General features: G+C 49.4%; 1 protein-coding gene across 1 annotated transcript in view; it reads left to right on the forward strand.

Moving 5' to 3' along the window:
• Positions 1 to 23,635, forward strand: part of Stab2 (stabilin 2) — a 160,839-nt gene that overhangs the window by 124,199 nt on the left and 13,005 nt on the right. The window contains exons 48-60 of the mRNA XM_040755138.1: positions 997 to 1,143; positions 1,737 to 1,877; positions 3,399 to 3,458; positions 4,701 to 4,877; positions 6,144 to 6,233; positions 8,010 to 8,156; positions 9,654 to 9,710; positions 11,304 to 11,433; positions 13,885 to 14,034; positions 16,385 to 16,489; positions 17,565 to 17,672; positions 20,061 to 20,254; positions 21,185 to 21,326. Of these exons, the coding sequence (XP_040611072.1) occupies positions 997 to 1,143; positions 1,737 to 1,877; positions 3,399 to 3,458; positions 4,701 to 4,877; positions 6,144 to 6,233; positions 8,010 to 8,156; positions 9,654 to 9,710; positions 11,304 to 11,433; positions 13,885 to 14,034; positions 16,385 to 16,489; positions 17,565 to 17,672; positions 20,061 to 20,254; positions 21,185 to 21,326 (1,648 nt within the window). The remainder of the gene's footprint in view (positions 1 to 996; positions 1,144 to 1,736; positions 1,878 to 3,398; positions 3,459 to 4,700; positions 4,878 to 6,143; positions 6,234 to 8,009; positions 8,157 to 9,653; positions 9,711 to 11,303; positions 11,434 to 13,884; positions 14,035 to 16,384; positions 16,490 to 17,564; positions 17,673 to 20,060; positions 20,255 to 21,184; positions 21,327 to 23,635) is intronic.

Here is a 23,635-nt window from a genome sequence, read left to right on the forward strand (position 1 = left end):
CCTGGGGTCTGAGGTGCCACCGGCCCTAGGCTTCCCAAAGCCATGCCTAGACAGAGTGGGGAACTGGAGAATTCTCAAGTGAGCAGAGAAGACTAGGGGCTGAAGGGATTTACTAGCTCTCAACTTCAGGAAATTCCAGAGCCTTCCCTGCTCTGCTGTTCACTGTGCCCCTGTGTCGGATCACCTGAAAGTACTATAAACAGCTAACGTCTAAGAGACAGCTACATTCAGAATGGGGCCTGGCCCACATGCATTCTGTTTCTCCTCATGTCAGACTTGTAGCTGAATGTCATCCCCATTTTACAGTGCAGAACACTGAGGGAAGTCCCGTGCTGGAAGGTAGTTGGAGAAGGATTTGTCCCTAGCCACTGCACACACTGCCCTCTCTATGCATATATTTTAGGGACCAGCAAAGCAAGACACAAGAATAATGCTTAAAATCACTAACCTGTGGTTGTTTTACCTCAAAGCCTCAAAAGAGTGAAACAAAGTTTTGTGGAATTGTTGTTTGAGACAGGGTTTCTCTGTAGCCCTGGCTGTCCTGGAACTCTCTCTGTAGACCAGGCTGGCCTCAATCCACCAGCCTCTGTCTCCTAAATGCTGGGATTAAGGCGTGTGCCAACTCCATCCAGAGTTTTATGATCTTTTATTACAGTGACTTCATAATTGTATTCTTTGTATTTTGAATCCAAATTAAAATGTGCCACAGCCTCTCCATCCTGAAGACCTAATCCTGCCTCCTCTCTAGGAGGGTCCTCCTATGGTCCTCTCCTAGCATAATTCCCAAGAAAATTCCTTTCTGTGGAGCATTGGACACTGGCCTCCTTCAAGCAGTGCTGTGACAGGCTGGCCCAGAGGTCCCTGAGGCCCCTTCCACCTCCAGTTCTCACTGCCTTGTCTGACCAGACACTAGTCCTCAGAGTGTGGGAAAGAGGAGAGCATAAAGAGGGTTCTAGCACAAGGCCCTGCCTCTGACCCCCCCCGGTCTATTTCCAGATCAAAGACTGGGATCAGCAGGGCCTCATGCCTCAGGTTCTTCGGTATCACGTGGTCGCCTGCCAACAGCTGCTGCTGGAAGACCTCAAGGTGACCACAAGTGTCGTGACCCTCCAGGGTGAACCCATCTCCATCTCTGTCTCCCAGGTAAAAGCAGCCAGTTTGGGAAGGTGCTGGAGTGACAGCAGCAGTGCTAACGGCCAGCCACCAAGCGATTTCTACTGTATGACTGTGCTGAGGGCTTCACATGCGCTGACCCAGTCTGTCCAGCAGCCCCAGGGTGGGGTACCACTGTTGTCCCCAGTTTCCAAATGTGGAGGCTGAGCTCAGAGAGGCTTAGTAGCTTGTTGAAAGTCACATAGCAAAAACAGGTGAATTGGAACGTGGACTTAGAGGCAAGGCAGCTCCGGACAGCACAGACGGAGTGGAGGATCCACTAATGAGACACCAACTGTGAGCCGTTTATCCTGTGCGCTTTCAGAATTGTGTTCATAGAAGCAACTAGCCAGGTTGGCTGATGATGCTATTTGCTGTTAACCTCACAGGTGAAGACTATGTCCTCATCTCCACTTTCCTTCTAGGACCATAGTAACTGATAACATAGTAACTAATGCTTCAGTCACGTGGACCTTCGGGTTCTGGCCCTGATGATGAGCACATGGAGAAGCATTCGTTCTGTGGGGAAGGGTTCTGTGTGGGCTCTCTGTGCTCATGTCTTTTGCTGTTCCACTTGTCTTCAGGATATCATATACATCAACAACAAGGCACAGGTCCTATCCAGTGACATCATCAGCACCAATGGTGTCATCCACATCATAGACAAACTGCTGTCTCCTCAGCACTTGCTTGTCACCCCCAAAGATGCTTCAGGCAGGGTTCTGGTAGGTACCTACTGTTGTCATGCCCCAGCGCAATGTCTGTGTCATCAGCTCTGTCCTGGTTGGAGGCATCACCTCGGACCATTGTCATCCTGTTGCTCCAAACAAAGGTTGCTTAAGTCGGTATGTAGATTTTAGTTGGGGGTAGTGGTGTGTGCCACAGCCCCAGTATGCGGCAGCTTCAAGTATGAGGCTCCTTTGAGTCCATGAGTTTCATGTCAGTTTTGCCAATAAGGTAAACACCTGCCTCCTAACAAAAATTTTAAAAGTAAATAATTTCATGTTTTTCTTTAGTGTCCACAAAGGAAGGTTATCTTATATAGATTTGGAGAAGGAAGGGGAGAAGTGAGAGGGGAAAGAAGGAAGGGAAGGTAGATAATTAGATATCCCTAAAGCTAAACCTGGAATAAAACTTCCTCTTAATGGACAGAAAGAACAATTTTAACTATTTATTCATTTATTCGCTTATTTATTTCCATTTTTGGTACTGAGGATTGAACCTAGGACCTTGTACATGGTAGGCAAGTACCTTCTTCCTGAGTACAAAATCAACCTTTTTCATTTTCTATTTTGAGACAAGGCCTTACTAATTTGTTTAGCCTGGTCCTAAACTCACTCTGCAGCCCAGATAGGCCTCAAACTTTTCACTCTCCTGCCTCAGCCTTCCAAGTAGCTAATATTACATGTCTCAGCCACCAGGCCCCACTTTGTTTTAATTATTAGTATTGGTCACTCCCCTTCATTGCAGGTAGCAGAATCTACTAAGCCTCACTTACAAAAAGGAGTTTCGTAAGATGTTGTGTGTATGAATAAATCTTTTGGAGGCCATAGTCTAATTTAAATGCTGCCCAGGTGGAAACAAAGCAAACTAGACAGTCCTGAAACAAAGGATCTCTACCCTTCCCCTAGGGCCATTCTGACTGTTACAGCTCTTCAGGCCCCACCTCTCCAGCCTCTCCTCCCAGGGCGCTAGAGACTGAACTGCTCATACCCACACCACTGTGCTCTGGGAGGCCTACTGTCCCTGCTAGCTGTACCTCATATTGTTCCTTTCCACCAACAGATCTCCAGGGTCCTCAGGTTTGCTTGACCTTGCATTGCCTGTGGGCTTCTAGCTGCAAGGGAGTCTGGAAAATGTGTCTGGCTTTCCAGCCTCTGCAGTACGGGAAAGCATGGACAGAAGAAAGCTGCTATTGCTGCTCATGAGCCAATAGATAGTCCAGCCTCTGCTGTGTGACCCCCATTTTATGCAGTTGGGTTGTTAAAGTGCTCAGTTGTCTAAAGTGGGCATGTTCAACCGACAGGTGTGTCCCAGGGTATCCATAAATAACAAACTTACTTATATTGGATTTGTTTTTGTATCTCTGCCTCTTGAGTAAGAGCAGCCACCTCAGGAAGGTACCGTCCTCCAGTCATAGAAGGTGCAGTCCAAGCTTTCCCTAACAGTTCTCAAGTATAAACTTTGTAGGTGGCGTTTTCATGTCACAATATCAGATGGTTGGATACACTTTCTTATCTTTGCAGCAAAATCTTACTACAGTGGCAATGAACAATGGATATACCAGATTCAGCAAGTTGATACAGGTAAAACACTAAGGGGAAAGAGAACTTGGGGACAGCCCACCTGGAACTCTGCCTTACTGGGTTTGCTTGTGTTTATATCTGTGAGAGGCACCCAAACACTGACTGGTCCCCAAAGAGTTCCAAGAACCTTGGTTCCCCACAAAGCACAGTCTATAATCTCTACATTAGGTCCTCAATTCCCCCAAAAGATCTGAGTGTCAGGTTCTCTAGGGAGCTGGTTAGAAATGGGGTTCAAGAAGTTCAAAATGAAAATCCTAACAAGTCACATATGGAAGGAAAGAATCAACTCCTAGAAGCTGCCCTCTGTCCTCCGCACATACTTTTCCAGCAAATAAACAAATGTAATAAAATTTTTTAGATGAAACTAGCTAAGGATGTGGCAACTGAGTAACCCTTGTCTACCTAGCCATCTCCAAAACTCTGTAGTTGCCCTGTACCTATTCCACAGGGTCTGGTCTAACAAGCCTGTCAAGGGTTCAGTGAAGGTCATACAGCCTACTTCACAGGGAAGAATTAATATATGTGATGTTTCCATGCCACATAAGGCTCTCAGAATGATTTCTCCTATTCATCTTGACATTTCTTTGAGTGTAAATGGAGTTCTTAATTAGTCTATATAATAAAAAGCTGGAGTCAGATATAGAGGGAAATGCTGAGAGATCAGAGAGAAGGAGCAAGCCACAGCACACCTTACCTCCTTAGCATCTCAGCAGAGAAGAGAGTGATTTCCTGTTTCTCCCTGCTTATATCCTGTTTCTGCCCAGCTACCTTACTTTCTGTCTGTTTGTACAGACCTCCAAACCTCTATGGTTAGCTAGTAACAAGTTCCATTCTCTGACCTTCAGACAGGCTTTATTTGTAAAAACAAGATGTCACCACATTTGAGATACATTTTATCTCAAAAGTTTATAAGCAAGCATACATGTCTTAATAAGTGTTTTCATGAAATATGAGAAAAATGAAAACTAGTCTTGAAAAGTTAAAATAGTTGAACAAAAATTGTATGAAAAATAAGATATTCATTGAAGTTTACTTTCCCATTAACAAAAGCATAGAGTCTGACTCTGGATTACTTTTTAAGGAAATGGGGTTCAAAATGGTTGGGGTGCAGTGCTCTAGCTTCTGCCTGTGTCACTCTGGGACCTTCAGAAACCCTGACAAGCCACAGGACAGGGCATGGAGAGATGGAGTACCTGGCCCTTTGCCTGCAGGGAGGGTAAGATACCGACACCTCTGTTTCAGGACTCGGGCCTGCTGAGTGTCATCACTGACCACATCCACATCCCAGTCACTCTCTTCTGGCCCACGGACAAAGCCCTCCAAGCCCTACCCCTGGAGCAGCAGAACTTCCTGTTCCATCAAGACAACAAGGACACCCTGAAGGAATATCTGAAGTTCCACGTGATCAGAGACGCCAGGGTAGTTTTTTAAACTTCCCAGAGAAGCAGACACCTAGCACTAAGGCCCCATGACCCACAGGTTGCCATGTGTCCCCATGCCTCCTTGGGGAGGAAGAAGACTTCAGCCCTCTGCCCTGTTGAACTGGGTGCCGCCTTTTCATTTCTGCAGACAGGCAGCTGGCACAGGTCCCTGGAGCTTCCCAGATGTTCTCACATCCCTAACAAATGACTGACTCATTTTAATGCAGTCAGCTGTCAGCCCAAGAACTAGGCGGCTATCCTGGAAAATCCAGACCGTGGGGGACATGGCAGTCACTCCGAGGCCTCAGGGATGACTCTGAGATGAAGCCATGCACTCCAAGGTGCCAGTGCCCTGACTTCAGTTCACTCAGTGTCCTGGTGACTTCCTGGGTCGGCATAACAAACTGCCACAGGCTAGGTGCTTTCCAACTGCAGAAATTAGTTCCCCCACGGCACTAGAGCTAGGCTGCTGCCATCATTGTGACAAGGCCATTTCTTCTGGGGTTCTGAAGGAAAGACTGTTCCCTGAGACTCCCATGACTGCTGTGGCTTGTGGGCATCTCTGGCATCCCTTGGCTTGCAGGTGCATCCATGGAATCTGCCTCCATCTTCCCATAGCCATTCTTTCCCTGTCTTAGTGGCCCCTGCCCTGCAGAATTCTCTTCTAACAAGGACATCGTTTATATTGTGTTAAGAGCCCACCCTTCTCCAGGGAGATTTCAGCTCGCCTATTAACTCTATTTGCAGAGACCTGGCTTCCAAATAAGGTCACATTCTAAGGTCCTTGAGGTCAAGATTTTATAGCATTTTGGTATGTTTTATTTTCTTGAAACAGATCTCACTATGCAGTCCTAACTAGCTTGGAACTCACTAAGTAGACAAGACTAGGCTGGCCTTGAACTCAGAGATCTGCCTGCCTCTGCCTCCTGAAGGCTGGAATTAAAGGTGTGCGCCACCATGGCTAGCTCATATAACTTTTGAAGGAGCACATTCAAGACAATGACTCCCAGCTAACCACACTCACCCTTTGGCTTCATGACCCTAGATAGCGTCTTCCAGGATGCCCAGCACAGATGCCCAGCTGGCACGGGCTTCCTCCAGAAGGGACTTCACTGTTGCTTTGGCAGGGTTACTGCAGCAGGGGGACTCTCCCACTTGAACTTGGTTTGCAGGCAAGTTCCTTTGGCCCTTTGGCCCCAATGCAGGTATTAACATGACTCCCCCCCCCCCTTTCTCTGTCTGTCTCTCTCCCTCCCCCCCTCAGGCTTTAGCCTCAGACCTGCCCAGGTCTACTTCCTGGAAGACACTGCAAGGTTCAGAGTTGAGTGTGAAGTGTGGAACAGGCAGTGACATCGTGAGTGTCATGGGTGAGGGTGGTCAGTTGACATGAAAGCTGTTCTCCAACCATTCCCATTTGGGGAGGCTTTCGGGTGTCTTGAGGTGTGTTTAGGGGAGTTGGTTTTTGTTTTCTGTGGGGACACCAGACCTTGAGCAGAAACCCACTTCCCCTTAGACCTGGGAGCAGGCAGCTGTGAGATAATGTTTACTGAAAACAATTCAGTGCTATAAAGCTCTTGATAGGGCTCAGATAAGGGCGCGCTCACTGAAACACCATGACTTTCACACCCCCTACGGCTAGATGCTTCTTCCTGTCCCCCCTGCTGTGTCTCCCCGATTCTGGGGCCGGAGATTAAACCACCAGCCAGGAGGGTAAGAAGTCTGGAAAGAATTGTATGTAGATGGATGGCAGAAGTCCTTAAAAAGGGAAGCGTTTTTTTTTTCTTTTTTAACCTTTGTCAGGCAAAGGCCTAGACATTTAATTTGGTACCCCTATCTTGTTACCCCCTTTTTAATACATACTTATAGCCTTATTTGTTGGCTATTCTTTTAGATCTCTGAGTTTTTCTTTACTTTCCTGACCTCAGTGGATCAGATGAAAGACTGGAGATTTTTTTATTTTATTTCTATTTTACCCTCCTTTTTTTTTTTTTGACTGGGTTTCTCTCTATCCTTTTGGAGGCTGTCCTGGAACTCGCTCTGTATACAAGGATGGCCTCCATCCTACCTACCTCTGTCTCTCGAGTGTTGGGATTAAAGGCATATGCCACCAACACCCGACTCTAAAAATCATAGCGAACATCCTTCCAATCTGGGACATTTAAGCTCCCCCCCCGGTAATGAACCATGGACTGGCTCGTTCGATCGATTTTAGAAAGCCTTCTAAGGTTTTAGACTTTACTGTAATCCCATGTCCTTCAAGTAACTTTTTAACTTGATACTGTAATTTAAGCTTCCCAGAACTATTCCCCATTGTTTCTTTTCTTTTTTCCCCAATCTGTCCCTGGCCAGAAAAAGAGACGAACCTGCTCACTTCCTCGCTTTCACAATCTTGGTGGGATCCTCCAATTGTCGCACCTGCTGTGCGGCCTGCATCCGAGAATGTAGCGAGGTGGTCGGGATAGATGACACAGAGACCGGTCAGTTGCTTTAAGAAAAACTTTATGCTTCCCAAGTCAGCTTAGGAGGAGACTCCAAGTCCGCTTAGGAGAGAGAAGTCTCTCCAAGAAAAAAACCCCGCTTCCCTTTTTAAGGACTTCTGCCATCCATCTACATACAATTCTTTCCAGACTTCTCACCCTCCAGGCTGGTGGTTTAATCTCCAGCCCCAGAATCGGGGAGAAACCGCAGGGAGCAGGAAGAAGCATCTAGCCGTAGGGGGTGTCAAAGTCATGGTGTTTCAGTGAGTGAGCCCTTATCTGAGCCCTATCAAGAGCTTTATAGCACTGAATTGTTTTCAGTAAACATTATCTCACAGCTGCCTGCTCCCAGGCCGAAGGGGAAGTGGGTTTCTGCTCAAGGTCTGGTGTCCCCACAGTTTTCCATTATCAGCAAATTCTTTTTTGCTCACTGCCTTTAGGGGTAGCTATGAGACATCTAATTCACCCTGGCATTCCAGGCCCTCATGACAGGAGCAGGAAACCCCCTGCATGTTTGTTGATATGTTTATTTTAGTTCTTTCTGAGCCTTATGGGAACTGGCCACATTATACACAGTGCCCTCTCTCTCTCTCTCTCTCTCTCTCTCTCTCTCTCTCTCTCTCTCTCTCTCTCTCTCTCTCTCTCTCTCTCAGGGCGAACTCTTTCTCAATGGACAAATGTGCAGAATCGTACAGAGGGGGCTCTTATTTGATGTGGGCGTGGCCTATGGCATTGACTGCCTGCTAACGGACCCCACCCTGGGTGGCCGATGTGACACTTTCACTGCCTTCAATGTTTCGGTAAGTCCTAAAATTACCAAAATAGTGAAAGAGCCTGGGGCTAGAGACCAGCCCTGGGCTCCAAGGAAGGGCCATGATGAGACCAGGTCCCAAGACACCCGAGGACCAACTGATGACATTCTTCAAACTCAGTCAGCAAGCATCCGCTTAGTCAGCTGCAGGCCTCGACTGCTCTTGCTTAGCTTCTCACCATCCACCTACAACCCCTTCATCACCAAGGAAACAGTGCTGGGTACCGAATGCTAGCCTTCTACTGTGCCATTCATTTTCAAACCCATCCATCCACTTATTCATTCAACAAACATCTTTTTGCATTCCTGCCAGGTTGCATCATATGTAGCTGACATACTTTGCAATTAACAAAAGTGGTTCAGCTTAATATATACGGTATGCCCTGTACACCTCCATTCATCTTCCCATTCATCCAGTTTGCAACCCTGAGTGAGCCTGTGTCGTGGACCGTCCACCATACCAACTGAGGTTGGCTTCACTGGTCCAGCCTAAGCTGTTGGATGAATGCTAGCTTTTAGCTGCTCAGCTCAGTGCTCATCTGACCCACAGCAGCCCAATCAGGAGAGCAGTTTGTACCAACTCCACCACAGAGACGGGAAACTGAGGTCAGGTGGCTCCACAGCAGTGCCTGCCACCTCTCAGTGCCCCCTGGCCTCTCCTAGACAGTTTAATAAATATCCCACAGTTTTAGGACCCCAGTCTAAGCAGGAGATGAACCAAGTTTTCTTTCCTGTTTTAACAGGTGTAACCTTCTTAGCTTCCAAAGTGTGCTTATACACTTTCTTCCAGCTAACTAGTTTCTTTTGCCATTTCTCCAAAGGTCAAATGACAGCAAGTACTGTCCCTGAGCTACGCCCTATAAAAACTAAAGTTCAGAATGTATCAGTGATTAATCACAGGTCTCATGGCTAACTTAAATTGCAGTTTCCTGCTCCCATACTCCCTGCTGCTACATTCTGCCCATGCCGGACTGCCTGGCCCAGCTCTGTACATCAGGGGCTCCTTTCAAACAGGCAACCAAGACCTTCAGAATTCTCAGGGGCAAAGTGAAGTGTGTCTTTGTATAATCTTAATCATAGCTATATCTTAATCAAGATGAGTGTGTGTGTGTGTGTGTGTGTGTGTGTGTGTGTGTGTGTACCCTTCATCAAAAGCTATCCACCTTGTTTTTTGAGACAAGGTCTCTCACTGGAAACTAGGCTTCACTAGTTGAGCTAGACTGGCCAATCAGCCAGCAAGCCCCAGAGAGCCACCTGTTGCCACCTGCCCAATGCTGGGACCATAGCCGTGTACTACCATGCCTGGCTTTTTTATGTGATTTCTGGGAATTGAACTCAGGTCCTGGTGTTTGTATGCACTTTACCCACTAAACTATCTCCCCAGCACCACAGTAATTCTTAATGAACTCACCCAGACATTAGCCAGGGACATTTCCTTGTGATTGCCAGTGTTCTTGATATTAAAGTTTCTCATCTTGCACCCCAGGGGGACTGTGGGAGCTGTGTCACTACTCCCAGATGCCCACGATGGAGCAAACCGAAGGTAATTATGAATCATGACATCTGGAGGTCAATGGGGATGTTCCATTTTCATACAAGAACAGACTCATTCAAGGTGGTATATCCATAGATTGTTTCATTTTCAGACCTCAGTCTTCTGGAGTCTGGGGGTGGGGTGGGGTGAGTGTGTTTCAAGTGTACGATAAGTGTTCTCAATCCAGCCAGCCTGTCAATGCACTCTCCACCTTTTAGAAACTGTTTTGAAAGTTCATGGAGTTACAAATGCCCTAGAAGAGAGTAGAAAATCATTGTAATCATGAAAACAGTGGACATTGTTAGCTGTTGTGTGCTGGGAGATGAACATATGAAGAGAAAATGAGTTTCAGAGAAAGAGGGCAGTCAGACCAAGGTCACACAGCTGGTAAGAAGCGACACTTCAACTAAAGATCAGAAAGCTGTGTGGGGACAGCTGAGGCCATCAGTCTCCAGTCCACGGGTGTGGGGACAGATTCCATAGTCTGTGCAGAGTCACACGACCTGCTTATGTTGACTCTGTAGAACAGAGTGAGCTAACAGGTCTCTGTGTAGTCAGTAGGAAAACGCCAGTTTCAAGGGGAGCTGCCTCCCAGTGGTTGGCACAGAGTGCATGCTTGTGAGGTGCCATCTTCATTACTTATTCTAGAGTCAGGGGCCAGGGCTGTGACTCAGGGCTGAAGCTTGAGTTTACTCCTCAGCAATAGTCAAGGCCTTCCTGCTAGTAGAGCATCTACAAAACAAGTCTTTGTGGTTGTGGAAAGCCTCAGTCAGTACAGTACCTGCTTAAGAAGCATGAGGACCTGAGTTCAAATCCTTAGCACTCACATAAAAAGCATAAGCTGGTACCTGTAATCCCAACCCTGGGAAATGGAGCAGGAGGATCCCTGAGGCTCACTGTACAGCCAGTGAACTCTAGATTCAGTGAGAGACCCAGTCTCAATATGTAATATGGAGAGCAGTAAGGAGGACACCCACATCAACCTCTTCCCTACACATACACACATACACACACACACACACACACACACACACAACCATCCCTCACACATACACATATGCCCCACACACAATCACACATCCCTCACACACACACACACACACACACACACACACATCCCTCACACACACACACACATATACACACATCCCACATACGCACATATACATACCTCACACACACACTGGCTCACACACATGCAGAACACATCCTTCACACACATACATATATACACATCACACACACACATACACATACCTCACACACATGCCCACACACATGCATAACACATCCCTCACACACACAACCCCACACACACACAAACCCACACATACATGCACACACAATGTGGATCTCACCCCTTCCTTGTTGCGGATATGTGTGATAGGAATCTGCCTCTCCCCACGCCATCTGCAAACAGCTCCAAGGGGGAGGGTCTCTGCTCAGGGCCCCTATTGTGCCCCTCTCCCTTCCCTCTTGGCCTGCCTTGAAAATCCCCATCTTCAGCCTCAGTAGTACCAAGACCCTCCACTAGGAGGTGCTAGAGCCCCAGCAGCCCAGCCCAGTGGAGGAAGGTCACAACCTCACATCTCCTCCCTCTAGGGTGTGAAGCAGAAGTGTCTCTACAGCCCAGCGCCTTTCATGAGAAGCCTGGAAGGCTGCCAACAGCTGTGCACCCTGGTGATCCCGATCCCCAGGTGCTGCAAGGGCTACTTCCTGCCACACTGTCAAGGTGAGGGCATCCCTTCTCCTTGATTCTAAAGGGGCAAGGGCAAGCTGTTGCTTTTTTTCCCTCTTTAGTCTTGCAAGACAGGGTTTCTCTGTGTAACTGCAGGGAATGTCCTATGATGGGGGAAGTCTTTCTGTGTGTGTTTGTCTGATTGGTTGATAAATAAAGCACTGTTGGCCAATAGGGAAGCAAGATAGGTAGGACTTGGGGTCAAAGAGGATTCTGGGAAATGTAGTAAAGAGTAGGGAGTTGCCATGTGATCCCTGGAAGAGAAGATGCCTGAGGCTGGCATCCTTGGTAAGATAAGACCTTATAGAAATATATATATTAGCCGGGCGGTGGTGGCACATGCCTTTAATCCCAGCACTCAGGAGGCAGAGGCAGGCGGATCTCTGTGAGTTCGAGGCCGGGCTGGACCGACAACCTCCAAAGCAATACAGAGAAACCCTGTCTCATAAAGACAAAAAAAAAAAAAACCCCAAAAAAAAATATATATATATAGTAGTTGTGGGTAATACTTAAGTCAGAGCTAGCCAAGAAGAAACCATAGAAAACGGCCAACGGCTTCATAATTAATATAGCATCCTGCATGTTCATTTGGGACTGATGCGGCTCTGGGACCAGGCTGGTGGGAAGAATGCTCGTTACAGTTCTGGAACTCGCTCTGTAGACCAGGCTGGCCTCAGAATCACAGAGATCTGCCTGCCTCTGCCTCCTGAGTGCTGGGATTAAAGGTGTGCGCCACCACCACCTGGTTAGGCTGTGCCCAGATTCTAAGGATGTGGTGAATCCCACCTCATGAATCCCAGGCCCTAATCCAGGTCTCTGAACAGTTGAGTGTTCGTCGTTCCTCCCATCTTCATATTTTGTGTTCTTCTGAGATCCTACTGTACATCTACTTTCATGTTTAAAACCAGGCTACAGCTGGGTCTGACAGCAGGCCCTGTAGTCCCAGCTAGTTAGGAGGCTGAATCGGGGACCACATGTCCTGGACAACCTGAACTTTAAAGTAAAAGTACTTACAAGGACAGCCTGGGCAACTTATACCCTGTCTCAAAAAAAATTGAAAAAAAAAGACTTACTTATACCCTGTCTCAAAAAAAAATTAAAAAAAAAAGACTTAAAAAATAGATCCTTAACCACTGAGCCATCTCTCCAGCCCCCGAAAACAGGTCCTTAGTAGAGCATATGGCCAGCATGTGTAAGGCTTAATTCCCAGTACTGCAGAAATAATAATAAATAAATAATAGTGGTAATAAAATTAGAATACAGACATTCTCCCTGGTGATTTAAAATGCATGCCTCATTATTTCTTTCTGGTTTCTATGCAGTGTCCATAATGTTGGGAAGTATGTCTGTATAAGTGCTTTGACATGATTCTGTCTTTGAACAGTGATGTACTGTTAGGATTTTGTGGGCCATGCTTTCCTTTAAGTTACAGGCTGTCTCCTAGTCAAAGGGAGTTTGGTCTCAATTGGAAACTCGGATACAACTTCTAGGTTAGCAGCAATGCTTAACAAAGGTCTACGAGGCACACGCATAGTAGGCCACTGTTGGTTGCTCACACATACTGGGGTCTGGATAACAACCCCACAGCCAGCCCCTAAATAGATGAGAAACAGAAGCTCAGAAAATTAAGAAGCAAGCCAAGGTCCCAGACTCCAGAAGCCATGGTGTTCTCACTGCCACGTGCATCCCACTCATGGTCTACACTCTACACCCTGCTGTAGACTCTGCAGGGACACGCTGGACTGAGCCCAGTCACCAGGCTCTCAGCTTCCGTCATTGAAATGTGGAGTGCTGCCAAAAGCATTAGAAACCTTTAAATTCACTTATCCCTGCAGATTTCTAAGACACTCTCAGAGATCAGAGCTGCAGCTCAGATGGTAGAATTCTTACCTTGAATGTACAAAGCCCTGGCTTTGATTCAGTGCAGCACTGGAGGTGTGAGGGCACACATAACCCCATTGCTCAGGAGGTGCAGGCAGGAGGATCGAAAGTTCAAGCTCAACCTTGGCTACACAACAAGTTCAAGGCCAGCCTGGGATACATAAGGCTTTGTCAAATAAACTTAAAAAGTACCCTCAGATTATGCCATTTGGTCCTCTAGGTACTGGTGTGGTATAGGTCAAGCTGCAAGGTGTCAGTGTCACTATTGCCATCACCACCCTCATTTAGAGCTACAAAAAACTAAAGCTCGGAGTCGGTTCACGACTTGGCCCAGGCTTACCCACGTCTCTTGGCCCCATTACAACATGCAGTTCAGCCTACGGCCACGCCAAGGCAGAGTCAGATCAGACACAGGACACTCAGGTCCCAGAGGCCAGTGGCTTTTCCTGTGTGTGCACTGACCCCCGGGGCCACTAGAGGATGTCAAGACTGACTGTGTTTACAGCAAAGCTGTGTTGCCCTGGTCTGGGAGACTGTGGTCACTGCTGTTTCGTTTTCTTCCAGCCTGCCCTGGAGGACCGGATACACCTTGTAATAACCGGGGTGTCTGCCTTGATCAGTACTCAGCCACCGGACAGTGCCAGTGCAACACCGGTTTCAACGGGACGGCCTGCGAACTGTGCTGGCCAGGGAGATTTGGGCCTGACTGTCAGCGTATGTGGCCGCTTGCCTGTGTTAGCCTATCTGTAGCTTGTGCTCCTGCCCTCACTAATGCCGCCCGCTTCCCTTTCTCTCATCCACCTGCTCTGTGTGCTTTTTCCCTTCTTGCATGCAGTCCTAGCGGTCATGCCTTGGAAGAGCCTCACTTCTACAATTGAACTTGCAGTCGCTGAAGCCACCAAGGAGCCTGTGGCTGAGCCACACCCGCTCACTGAGTCTTTTGACTCTTACATGGGGACCATGAGCACGTACCAAGTATCTGTCGTGTGCCAGGCACATACAATGCTGCATTTAATCCTTGGCACAGCCTGAAGTAGGAAGACGTTGATGAAGAAACCAAAGCGGGAAGAGATTAGCGATGCACTTGCCAGCTTGGGATTGTCCTAAGAGTCAGGTACACAGGCTAGAGGGATGTAGGGACAACATTCTACCCTCATCGAAGAGTGCAAAGAAACAAAAGCCATCATAACAGCTGTGGGCGTGCGTAAGCAGGTAACAGATCTGAACAGAAGACTCACACAGAGTCGGAGCTCCAGGACCATCAAGAGCAGGCAGACAGCACCACTGAGCACTCAGAACCTGTGAGGAGGACTCCAGCTTTCATCCTACTTAGCTGACATTTAAATGGCCTGTGTCACCAGGGGCCACTGTACTCATGCACAAATCAGGGTGGCTTTTCTACAGGAGAGCAAATGCAGCGGTAGAGTGTGTCAGGAGGGGAGGGTGGAGGAAAGGAAGCCTGAGGTCACCAGGAGCCAGAGCACGCAGGAAATTCTAGACCAGAGAAAATTACTCAGCATCTATTCTAAGTGGGACAGGCAAGGCAGCCAGGGAAGGTTGGAACCCGAGCTGTTGTGAGCAGATTGGAAAGGATCACTCTAACTGCCCTGTGGAGAGCACACTGTGTGTGGGGGGGCAGATCTCCCTGTGGAGTCACACTGTGTGTGGGGGGGGGGGCAGATCTCCCTGTGGAGTGCACACTGTGTGGGGGGCAGATCTCCCTGTGGAGTGCACACTGTGTGGGGGGGGGCAGATCTCCCTGTGGAGTCACACTGTGTGTGTGAGGGGCAGATCTCCCTGTGGAGTGCACACTGTGGGGGGGGCAGATCTCCCTGTGGAGTCACACTGTGTGGGGGGGGGCAGATCTACTGCCCTGTGGAGTGCACACTGTGTGGGGGGGCAGATCTCCCTGTGGAGTCACACTGTGTGTGGGGGGGGGGCAGATCTCCCTGTGGAGTCACACTGTGTGTGGGGGCAGATCTCCCTGTGGAGTCACACTGTGGGGGGGGCAGATCTCCCTGTGGAGTCACACTGTGTGTGGGGGGGCAGATCTCCCTGTGGAGTGCACACTGTGTGTGGGGGGCAGATCTCCCTGTGGAGTCACACTGTGTGTGTGTGAGGGGCAGATCTCCCTGTGGAGTGCACACTGTGTGTGGGGGGACAGATCTCCCTGTGGAGTCACACTGTGTGGGGGGGGGCAGATCTCCCTGTGGAGTCACACTGTGTGTGAGGGGCAGATCTCCCTGTGGAGTCACACTGTGTGTGGGGGCAGATCTCCCTGTGGAGTGCACACTGAGGGGAACAAGTAGGAAGGCTGATGATGGTGACTTGGGCTGGCACAGCCATACTGAAGTGGTAAGCAGAGCTGGTGCATGGTTTTAAATTTTCTTTTTAAACAGATTTCTCAAGCAAGAAGCCATCAATGAAGTTGTTACTCCCATCTGTTCTGTGACATGCCCCATGGCACGCTACTTCTGTGACTTTTGGGGGTTTTTTGGGGGGGTGATTTTTTTTGTTGTTGTTTTTTGAGACAGGGTTTCTCTGTGTAGCCTTGGCTGTCCTGGAACTCACTTTGTAGATCAGGCTGGCCTCAAACTCACAGAGACCTGCCTGCCTCTACCTCCCGAGTGCTGGGGTTAAAGGCGTGGGCCACCACTGCCCGGCAGCACTTACTATCATACATTCAGAAACTGTTTAGGCCTCTGTAAGCCCTGGGATCAGGGCCTTATCTAGTGTGGTTTTCCTGTGCTCCCGTTATGTAGTGGAGCCTGGGCTGTGGGTAAGCTGTTTTTGGAATTTGGGGGAAATGATGACTATGATAGGAGGCTCATACTGACAATCCCAGTAGCAGGCAGGCAGTAAGTGGGGCTGAGCAGACATCAGCTGCTGGTCACTAACCACTGGGCACTATGGTCACTAACCACTGGGCACTCTGGTCACTAACCACAGGCACTCTGGTCACTAACCACTGGGCACTCTGGTCACTGGGCACTCTGGTCACTGGGCACTCTGGTCACTAACCACTGGGCACTCTGGTCACTGAACACTCTGGTTTCTGTTACAGCCTGTGGCTGCTCAGAGCATGGACAGTGCGACGAGGGAATCACAGGCTCTGGGCAGTGCCTCTGTGAAGCAGGGTGGACAGGCCGCTTCTGTGACACACTCACAGGTCTGTTGGGGGAGGGGCCAGCCACTGGCAGCCCTTAGCTACAGGGGACCCTGTGGAGGGAGTGCAAGTGAGGTTGGAATCTGAGTGACAGCTGAGAAAATGACAGTGTGGGTGCTCCTGCTTCTGCCTGTGGGTGCTCCCGATTCCGCCTGTGGGTGTTCCTGCTTCACCTGTGGGTGCTTCCGCTTCACCTGTGGGTGCTCCCTCCCACCTGTGAACAGTGGTTTGAACTGTGGCTTGGACCTCAGGAGGTTGTGGGTCAGAAAAACCTGATGAAAAAACTTTACTCAAATCTAAACACCATGCAGTGAGAATGCCCGTAATGGTGGAACTCAGGCCCAGATGCACGGTGACAGAAATCAAGAGATGACCGCACAACTCGGGCTTTGGGGTCCTGAGACTAGCCGTGCTCCCTGATTCTGCTGCTGACTGCATGAGTGGCTGTGGGCAGCCCGCCTCACCTTGCTCACACGTGTAAACTGTACGCTGTGCGAGGAAAGGGTTGCTGGGATTGCTTCCAAGTCCCTCGTGTTTGTCTCTGCCATGTCAAACGCAGCTGCTCTTTATTTTCGGAAACCCAGGTCTCTGTGCTCTGAAAGGCCTAAGATGTGAAGGCCAAACTACTCTGCCTAAATCAATGGCATGCCCTCCTCCCTGGAGGACTCTTGCACGGCTTCAGCAGCCCCGATAGTGTGCTGACTTTGCTTCCATCTCTGTGTATCACCTAAATACCCTCAGCTCCAGGCTGCCCAAGCACACCACAGCGCCATCCGGACCCCGCGCGCCACACGCCCCCAGTCAAATTTCTCTTCAGTCTCATCTCTGCCTGGTAGCCATGTCCTTAGGGCAAACTGCTTACAAGTTTGGAGGGATACATTTTAAATAGTTGCAGCCTGTGCATCATAATCTGAGCTGCTCTGCAGACATATGTCAGAATCTCTGAGGTGGGGGGGGTCCTCAGCTAATCACCCCATCTTTCTGCCACTCACGAACCGTCTGAAAAGAAGCCTCGGGAGGCGCATAGGGGAAGCTGCGCTGCGGGGCGCGGGGTGAAAGATGGCCTCTTTCTTTGCAGTTGTGTTTCCCGTGTGCGTTCCCCCTTGTTCTGTGCATGCCACGTGCATGGAGAATAACACGTGTGTGTGTGGCTTGAATTACGAAGGAGATGGCATCACGTGCACAGGTGAGTCGTCTTTGCACACTTGGGGAACAGCCATCCGCCCGCCCGCCCGCCCGCCCGCCCGCCCGCCCGCACAGGATGGAGCAGGGTGTGATCACTGCTGGGGCCCACCCTCTTTGGGACTCGGTTTCATCAATAGTTCCCTCACGGTTGCCCTGCCTACCTCCCAAGCCATGACTTTAAACTTTTCAATTGCTTTGCAAACCAAGGTGTCCTGTCTTTTATAGCATTTTTCTAACTCAACAAATAGTCTTGCTTCAAAACCTCAGAAGCTGACTTCAGCATTAGGAAGAAAAAGTTAGGACTGAAGTCTGTATGTTCTGGCCCCATCGACCTGTGAGTGAGAATGAAACCAGAGCCTTTCAAATGCTAGGCAAGCACTCCGCCCCCGAGTCACACCCAGCATCCACTGTTAGTCCACAGCTGCTTAGATGTGTGCGGGCACACAGTGTCAGGTGAGGTGAGTGAGTGCTCCCTCTGTCTGTGAAGTGAGTGAGTGCTCCCTCTGTCTGTGTGACAGGTGAAGTGAGTCAGTGCTCCCTCTGTGTGACAGGTGAGGTGAGTGAGTGCTCCCTCTGTCTGTGTGACAGGTGAAGTGAGTGAGTGCTCCCTCTGTCTGTGTGACAGGTGAGGTGAGTGAGTGCTCCCTCTGTGTGACAGGTGAGGTGAGTGAGTGCTCCCTCTGTCTGTGTGACAGGTGAGGTGAGTGAGTGCTCCCTCTGTCTGTGACAGGTGAGGTGAGTGAGTGCTCCCTCTGTCTGTGTGACAGGTGAGGTGAGTGAGTGCTCCCTCTGTCTGTGTGACAGGTGAGGTGAGTGAGTGCTCCCTCTGTCTATGTGACAGGTGAGGTGAGTGAGTGCTCCCTCTGTCTGTGAAGTGAGTGAGTGCTCCCTCTGTCTGTGTGACAGGTGAGGTGAGTGAGTGCTCCCTCTGTCTGTGTGACAGTTTGAAGGGAGTTTCAGAGCTGGCACACCCAGACTGTAGGATGGAGAAGGGAGAAGAAGGAGGCAAATTTCCATCCCAAAAGCTGCTAAAAATCAGACCTCCCACCAGTTATCTGGCGCTCATCATTTTTCTTCCCTAGCTGCAAGAGAGCTGGGAAATGCCACCATCTTGTTAGACAAGCCATAGCAGTTCCACCTTGGACTCTGTTACAACAGAAAAAGAGGTGGGGGTGGTGAGCAGCCCCAGCCACGTGTGTTTCCTGAGTAAAGGCTCCCACAGAGAAATATGCTTTACACCGTAATCTTGCCACATCTGCCCTTCTGTGGCCTCCTGCCAGACGTCCCAGAGGGGTCCGCACTTAGTCAGCAGCGCGGCGAAGGCAAAGCTCCCTCTACCTGCTGCCCGAGAGGAGGCTCTTGACCCCCAAGCTGATGCCCTCAGGGTCTCACGTGGCTCCCGTAACTGCACATAGGCACACGTAAGAGACATAAGACAGCTTCCCAGCTACTCCTGCAGCTCCAGATAGACTAATATCGGATTGAAATTTGGGGAAACAGAAGGCCATAAAAGCAAACATAACACAGTGAGGCCCAGCAACCTGGGTTTCCCCCCAGCCCTGCACACTCTACCTGCTCTACCTTTCCAGGTCAAGCAAGAGCCTGAGACTGACTGTTAGAACAGGTTGGAGATATCTGTCTCACAGGGTGTCCCTTATTGTACTAACCTTATACCCACACGCACGCGCGCACGCACACACGGGCACGCACACACACGCACACACACATGCGCGCACACATGCTTTTCTAGTTTGCTTTTCTGTTACTGTGATAAAACACTCTGACCAAAGACAACTTAGGTAGAAAAGAATTTATTTGGCTGACATTTTGAGGCCACAGTCTTCTCAGTGAAGGAAATCAGGGCAGGAACTCAAGTGGGACTGAAGCAAAATCCATGGATGTTATCTCGCTCACTGGCTTATGCTCAGTCTGCTTTCATGAAAATCCCAGACTCACCTGCCTAGGGATGGTGCCACCCGGAGTGGACTAGGGTAGGCCCTCCTGTATTAGTCATCAATCAAGACAGTCTCTTACAGACATGGTCCTGGGTCAGTCAGATCTGTATCTGAGCAGTCCCTCAACTGGGACTCGCTCAGATGATTCCAGACTGTCATGTTAGCCAGGACATACGGGGTGGGGGGGTCCTAACATCAAAACTCCCAGTGTATTCTGACAGTTACTATCAAAGCTGTCCTATGCACGTGTGACAAGTGTATCAGGGTGTCATAGGACATGCATCACATACAAACCAGTGGAGAGCTCACAGATCAGGAAGACCAAAGGCATGACCATGTGAGGACCTGCTCACCCCCTTGCCATCCACTGTGCAAAGCTGACTGACAGCCCCAGACAGCGGCACATGAAGCCCTCCCCCCCCTCTCTCTCGCAGTTGTGGATTTCTGCAAACAGAACAACGGGGGCTGTGCAAAGGTCGCCAAGTGCTCCCAGAAGGGCACCCAAGTCTCCTGCAGCTGCCAGAAGGGCTACCAGGGAGATGGCCACAGCTGCACAGAGATAGACCCCTGTGCAGACGGTGTCAACGGTGGATGTCATGAGCACGCCACCTGCAGGATGACTGGCCCAGTGAGTCCCACTTCCATGGAGACGTTTGAGATAGCAGCCCCCCAGTTCACCCTGCTGTCCTCAGCTGCCTGGCTCTTCTTCCCTCTGGCCTCTGCACACTGTCTTCCCACCTTGGCCTGTTTCTAGTAAAAGTCGGGGTTAATGCGGTTTTCTGTCCTCAGCAGTAGAAGACATCGGAGTCAAATTCAGTGAAGCCCACGTAAGGTCTGCTGTTTAGTTAATAGGGCTGTGCCAACATCACTCAGTAGCTTCTGCTGCAGGTAGAGGCGACGCCCACATTAAGGGAAGCTGATGGGGTCACAGCCCCTTTGGGGACCACATATCAGATATCCTGCGTATCAAATATTTACATTATGATTCGTAACAGTAGCAAAATTACAGTTATAAGTAGCGATGAAATAATTTCATGGTTGGGGGTCCCACGGTATGTGGACTCTGTTAAAGGGCCACGGTGTAAGGAAGGTTGAGAGCTGCTGCCATGGGGGGGGGTCTTCTGTGCTCCTTTCCAACTTCCCCTAAGTCCTGACCCCAGTGGTCTCAAAGCAGGTGCCAAGGGCATGGGAAAACAGACGCGTCTCTGCATTCCAGGAGTGTGTGCACAACTAGAGAAATGGGGTAGTGCTCGGTGTCAGTGCCCAACCCTGGCACAGAGCGAGAAAGACCAGCGACGGGTGGCCCATGTGCTGGAGTAGCGGTCAAGAGTTGCTTCCTGCAGGGTGCTGTGGAGGGAGGGGCTCAGAGACGGCAGCATTTGCCCTGAGAATGAAGGCGGCCTTTCACGATGAGCCTGCACAGAAAAGACCACCTTTATCCCACTTGCACAGGGCCCAGCATGCTGGTCTTTCCGAACTGCTCCTGTGACGGATGGGTGTCCGCTGGCACTTGGAACCCTGGGGAATGTTTTCACCTTTTCCTGTCCTCCTTCCTCAGGGCAGGCACAAGTGTGAATGTAAGAGCCACTATGTGGGGGATGGACTGGACTGTGAGCCTGAACAGCTACCCCTGGACCGCTGCCTACAGGACAATGGACAGTGTCACCCAGACGCCACCTGTGCAGACCTCCACTTCCAGGGTCAGTGCAGCTGGAGCCCTGGCCCAGCACACCTTCCTCTCTGGGTTTGGGTGAGGGTGTATGTGCAGGGGAGAAAAAGAAAGATAAAACAGAAACTAAAGAATCCACACACATTCATTATCCAGACCCGCTGAGGCAGGAGATTCAACTCGCAACAGGACCTTGAAGGTTAGAAGTGGGAGGGCTTCTAAGGACCCTCCCAGTGTTTGCCTTTCCCATGTTGCTTAGCAACCCTCACACCCATTGGCTGGCATCAAATCTGGGAAGCACAGCTTAGGGTGGTCAATAACAAAGAAGAGGCTGTCCCTCGCAGCAGCAGTTTCTCAGCAGCTTCTTGCTCTCCCACGGTGGCCAGCATATAGCACATGCACTCTGAAGACGGTTTGAACAGGGTATGATAACCTCGCAGGTTAATAAAGCCCTCAGTGTAGAGGCCCAGCAGGTAGGGCCTGCCGAAACCCCACAGGAAAATCACAAAGAGCCCAGTTGGGAGCTTGAGAGAGCAGAACTTCATTGATTTCAAAAGTGACCCAAGTTACTATGTATTGTGCCCTACAAGCATTGACTGGAGATGTCACACAAGATCAACTTAGAGAGTTTTTTGTTTGTTTTTTTTTGGGTTTTTTTTTTTTTTTGGTTTTTACGAGACAGGGTTTCTCTGTATTGTATTGGAGGCTGTTGGTCTAGCCTGGCCTCGAACTCACAGAGATCTGCCTGCCTCTGCCTCCCGAGTGCTGGGATTAAAGGCGTGCGCCACCACCGCCTGGCCTTAGAGAGTTTTTTGTTGTTGATATTTGAGGTTTTTTTTTTCAGATCTCAACAGCAACTATTGATTTAACACTACTTGTACTACATCAAACCCTGAGGCATGCCTCAAAAATGCAGGGACATGGAAGGCATAGACCGTTCCTCTCAGGAGAGACCCAGCATAGCAGGGAAACTTGAATGAATATGAAATAAGGGGGGCCAGGCGGTGGTGGCGCACGCCTTTAATCCCAGCACTCGGGAGGCAGAGGCAGGCAGATCTCTGTGAGTTCGAGGCCAGGCTAGACCAACAGCCTCCAATACAATACAGAGAAACCCTGTCTCGTAAAAACCAAAATAAATAAATAAATAAAATAAGGGGGGAAACATAGTAAAACAGAGACAAAATTTTACCCTATGTTCTTGCAGCTATAATGAAAGAGCAGGAATAGAAAGCAGGAAGGTGAAAGCAGGGGCTCAGAAACCCTAGCTTCTTGCATGCCAATATCTACAGCTGCAGAACAGCTGCAAGGTAGAAGCAACACAGCAAGAACTTCTGTGGGTGGATAAACAAACGCAGCACATCCATGCAATGGGGCAACACTCACCCGGAAAGCATCAGAAATTCTGATAGATGCTACATGGACTAACGAGCCTCGGCATGTTACATTAAGTGACATAAGCCGGACACAAAAAGACAGCCACTTCATGGGTCAGAGAAGCCTAAACCAGGTAGGTTCATGAGAAGAGAGAATAGAAGAGAGCCTCCCACAGGGCAGCAGAGAAGGCGCGAGTGGGAAGTGAGTGTTTAATGGTAGAGAGAGACTTCGTTGGGATTGTGGAAATGTGCTGTAAATGGATAGCACTGATGCTTGCCCAACAACATACATATATTTAAAAGATGTGCACTTAAAATTACCAAAAGAGCCAATTTTATGCTTTACATGAATTTTCTTTTAAAAGAATCTTCTTTTAAAAACAGAGAGGGTGGGCATAATAATACATGCCTTTAATCCAAACACTCAGGACACAGAGGTAGATAAATTTCTGTGCATTTGAGGTCAGCTCTGTCCATGTAGAAACTCCCAGATGAGGCAGGACTAAATAATGAGACCCTGTCTCAAGAAACAAAGAAAAGCAACAACAATAACAACAACAAAAAACCCACTTCTTTCAGATAGCGAAGAGATCTGTCTAGGTGAGATGAGAGAGGTTTTGCAGAGATGTGCAGTAGAGGCCTGGGCCTGCAGCGGAGCCCCCAAATGCCTGCACTGATGAACCCAGAGAAGATGCGGAGGCAGTGTGCTAAGAGGAAACGGACAGTGAGAGGGTTGACCTGTGTCAGGGGAGATGGCTGAGGTAGTCACCACCGTTAATGTGTGTGCAGGGCCTGCAGAAGCCAGAGAGGGCGTTGGATCCCCTGGGACTGGAGTTACAGACAGTTGTGAGCTGCTGTGTGGGCGCTGCGTTGAAAGCATGGCCAGTGCTCTTCACTGCTAAGCCGTCTCTCCAGCCAAGTTTATATGACTAAAAGAACAAGTATTTCAAGTGGTGTGCCTCAGCAC

This window comes from Mesocricetus auratus, unplaced genomic scaffold (genome assembly GCF_017639785.1).
Source record: "Mesocricetus auratus isolate SY011 unplaced genomic scaffold, BCM_Maur_2.0 Super-Scaffold_100011, whole genome shotgun sequence".
NCBI classification, from domain to species: domain Eukaryota; kingdom Metazoa; phylum Chordata; class Mammalia; order Rodentia; family Cricetidae; genus Mesocricetus; species Mesocricetus auratus.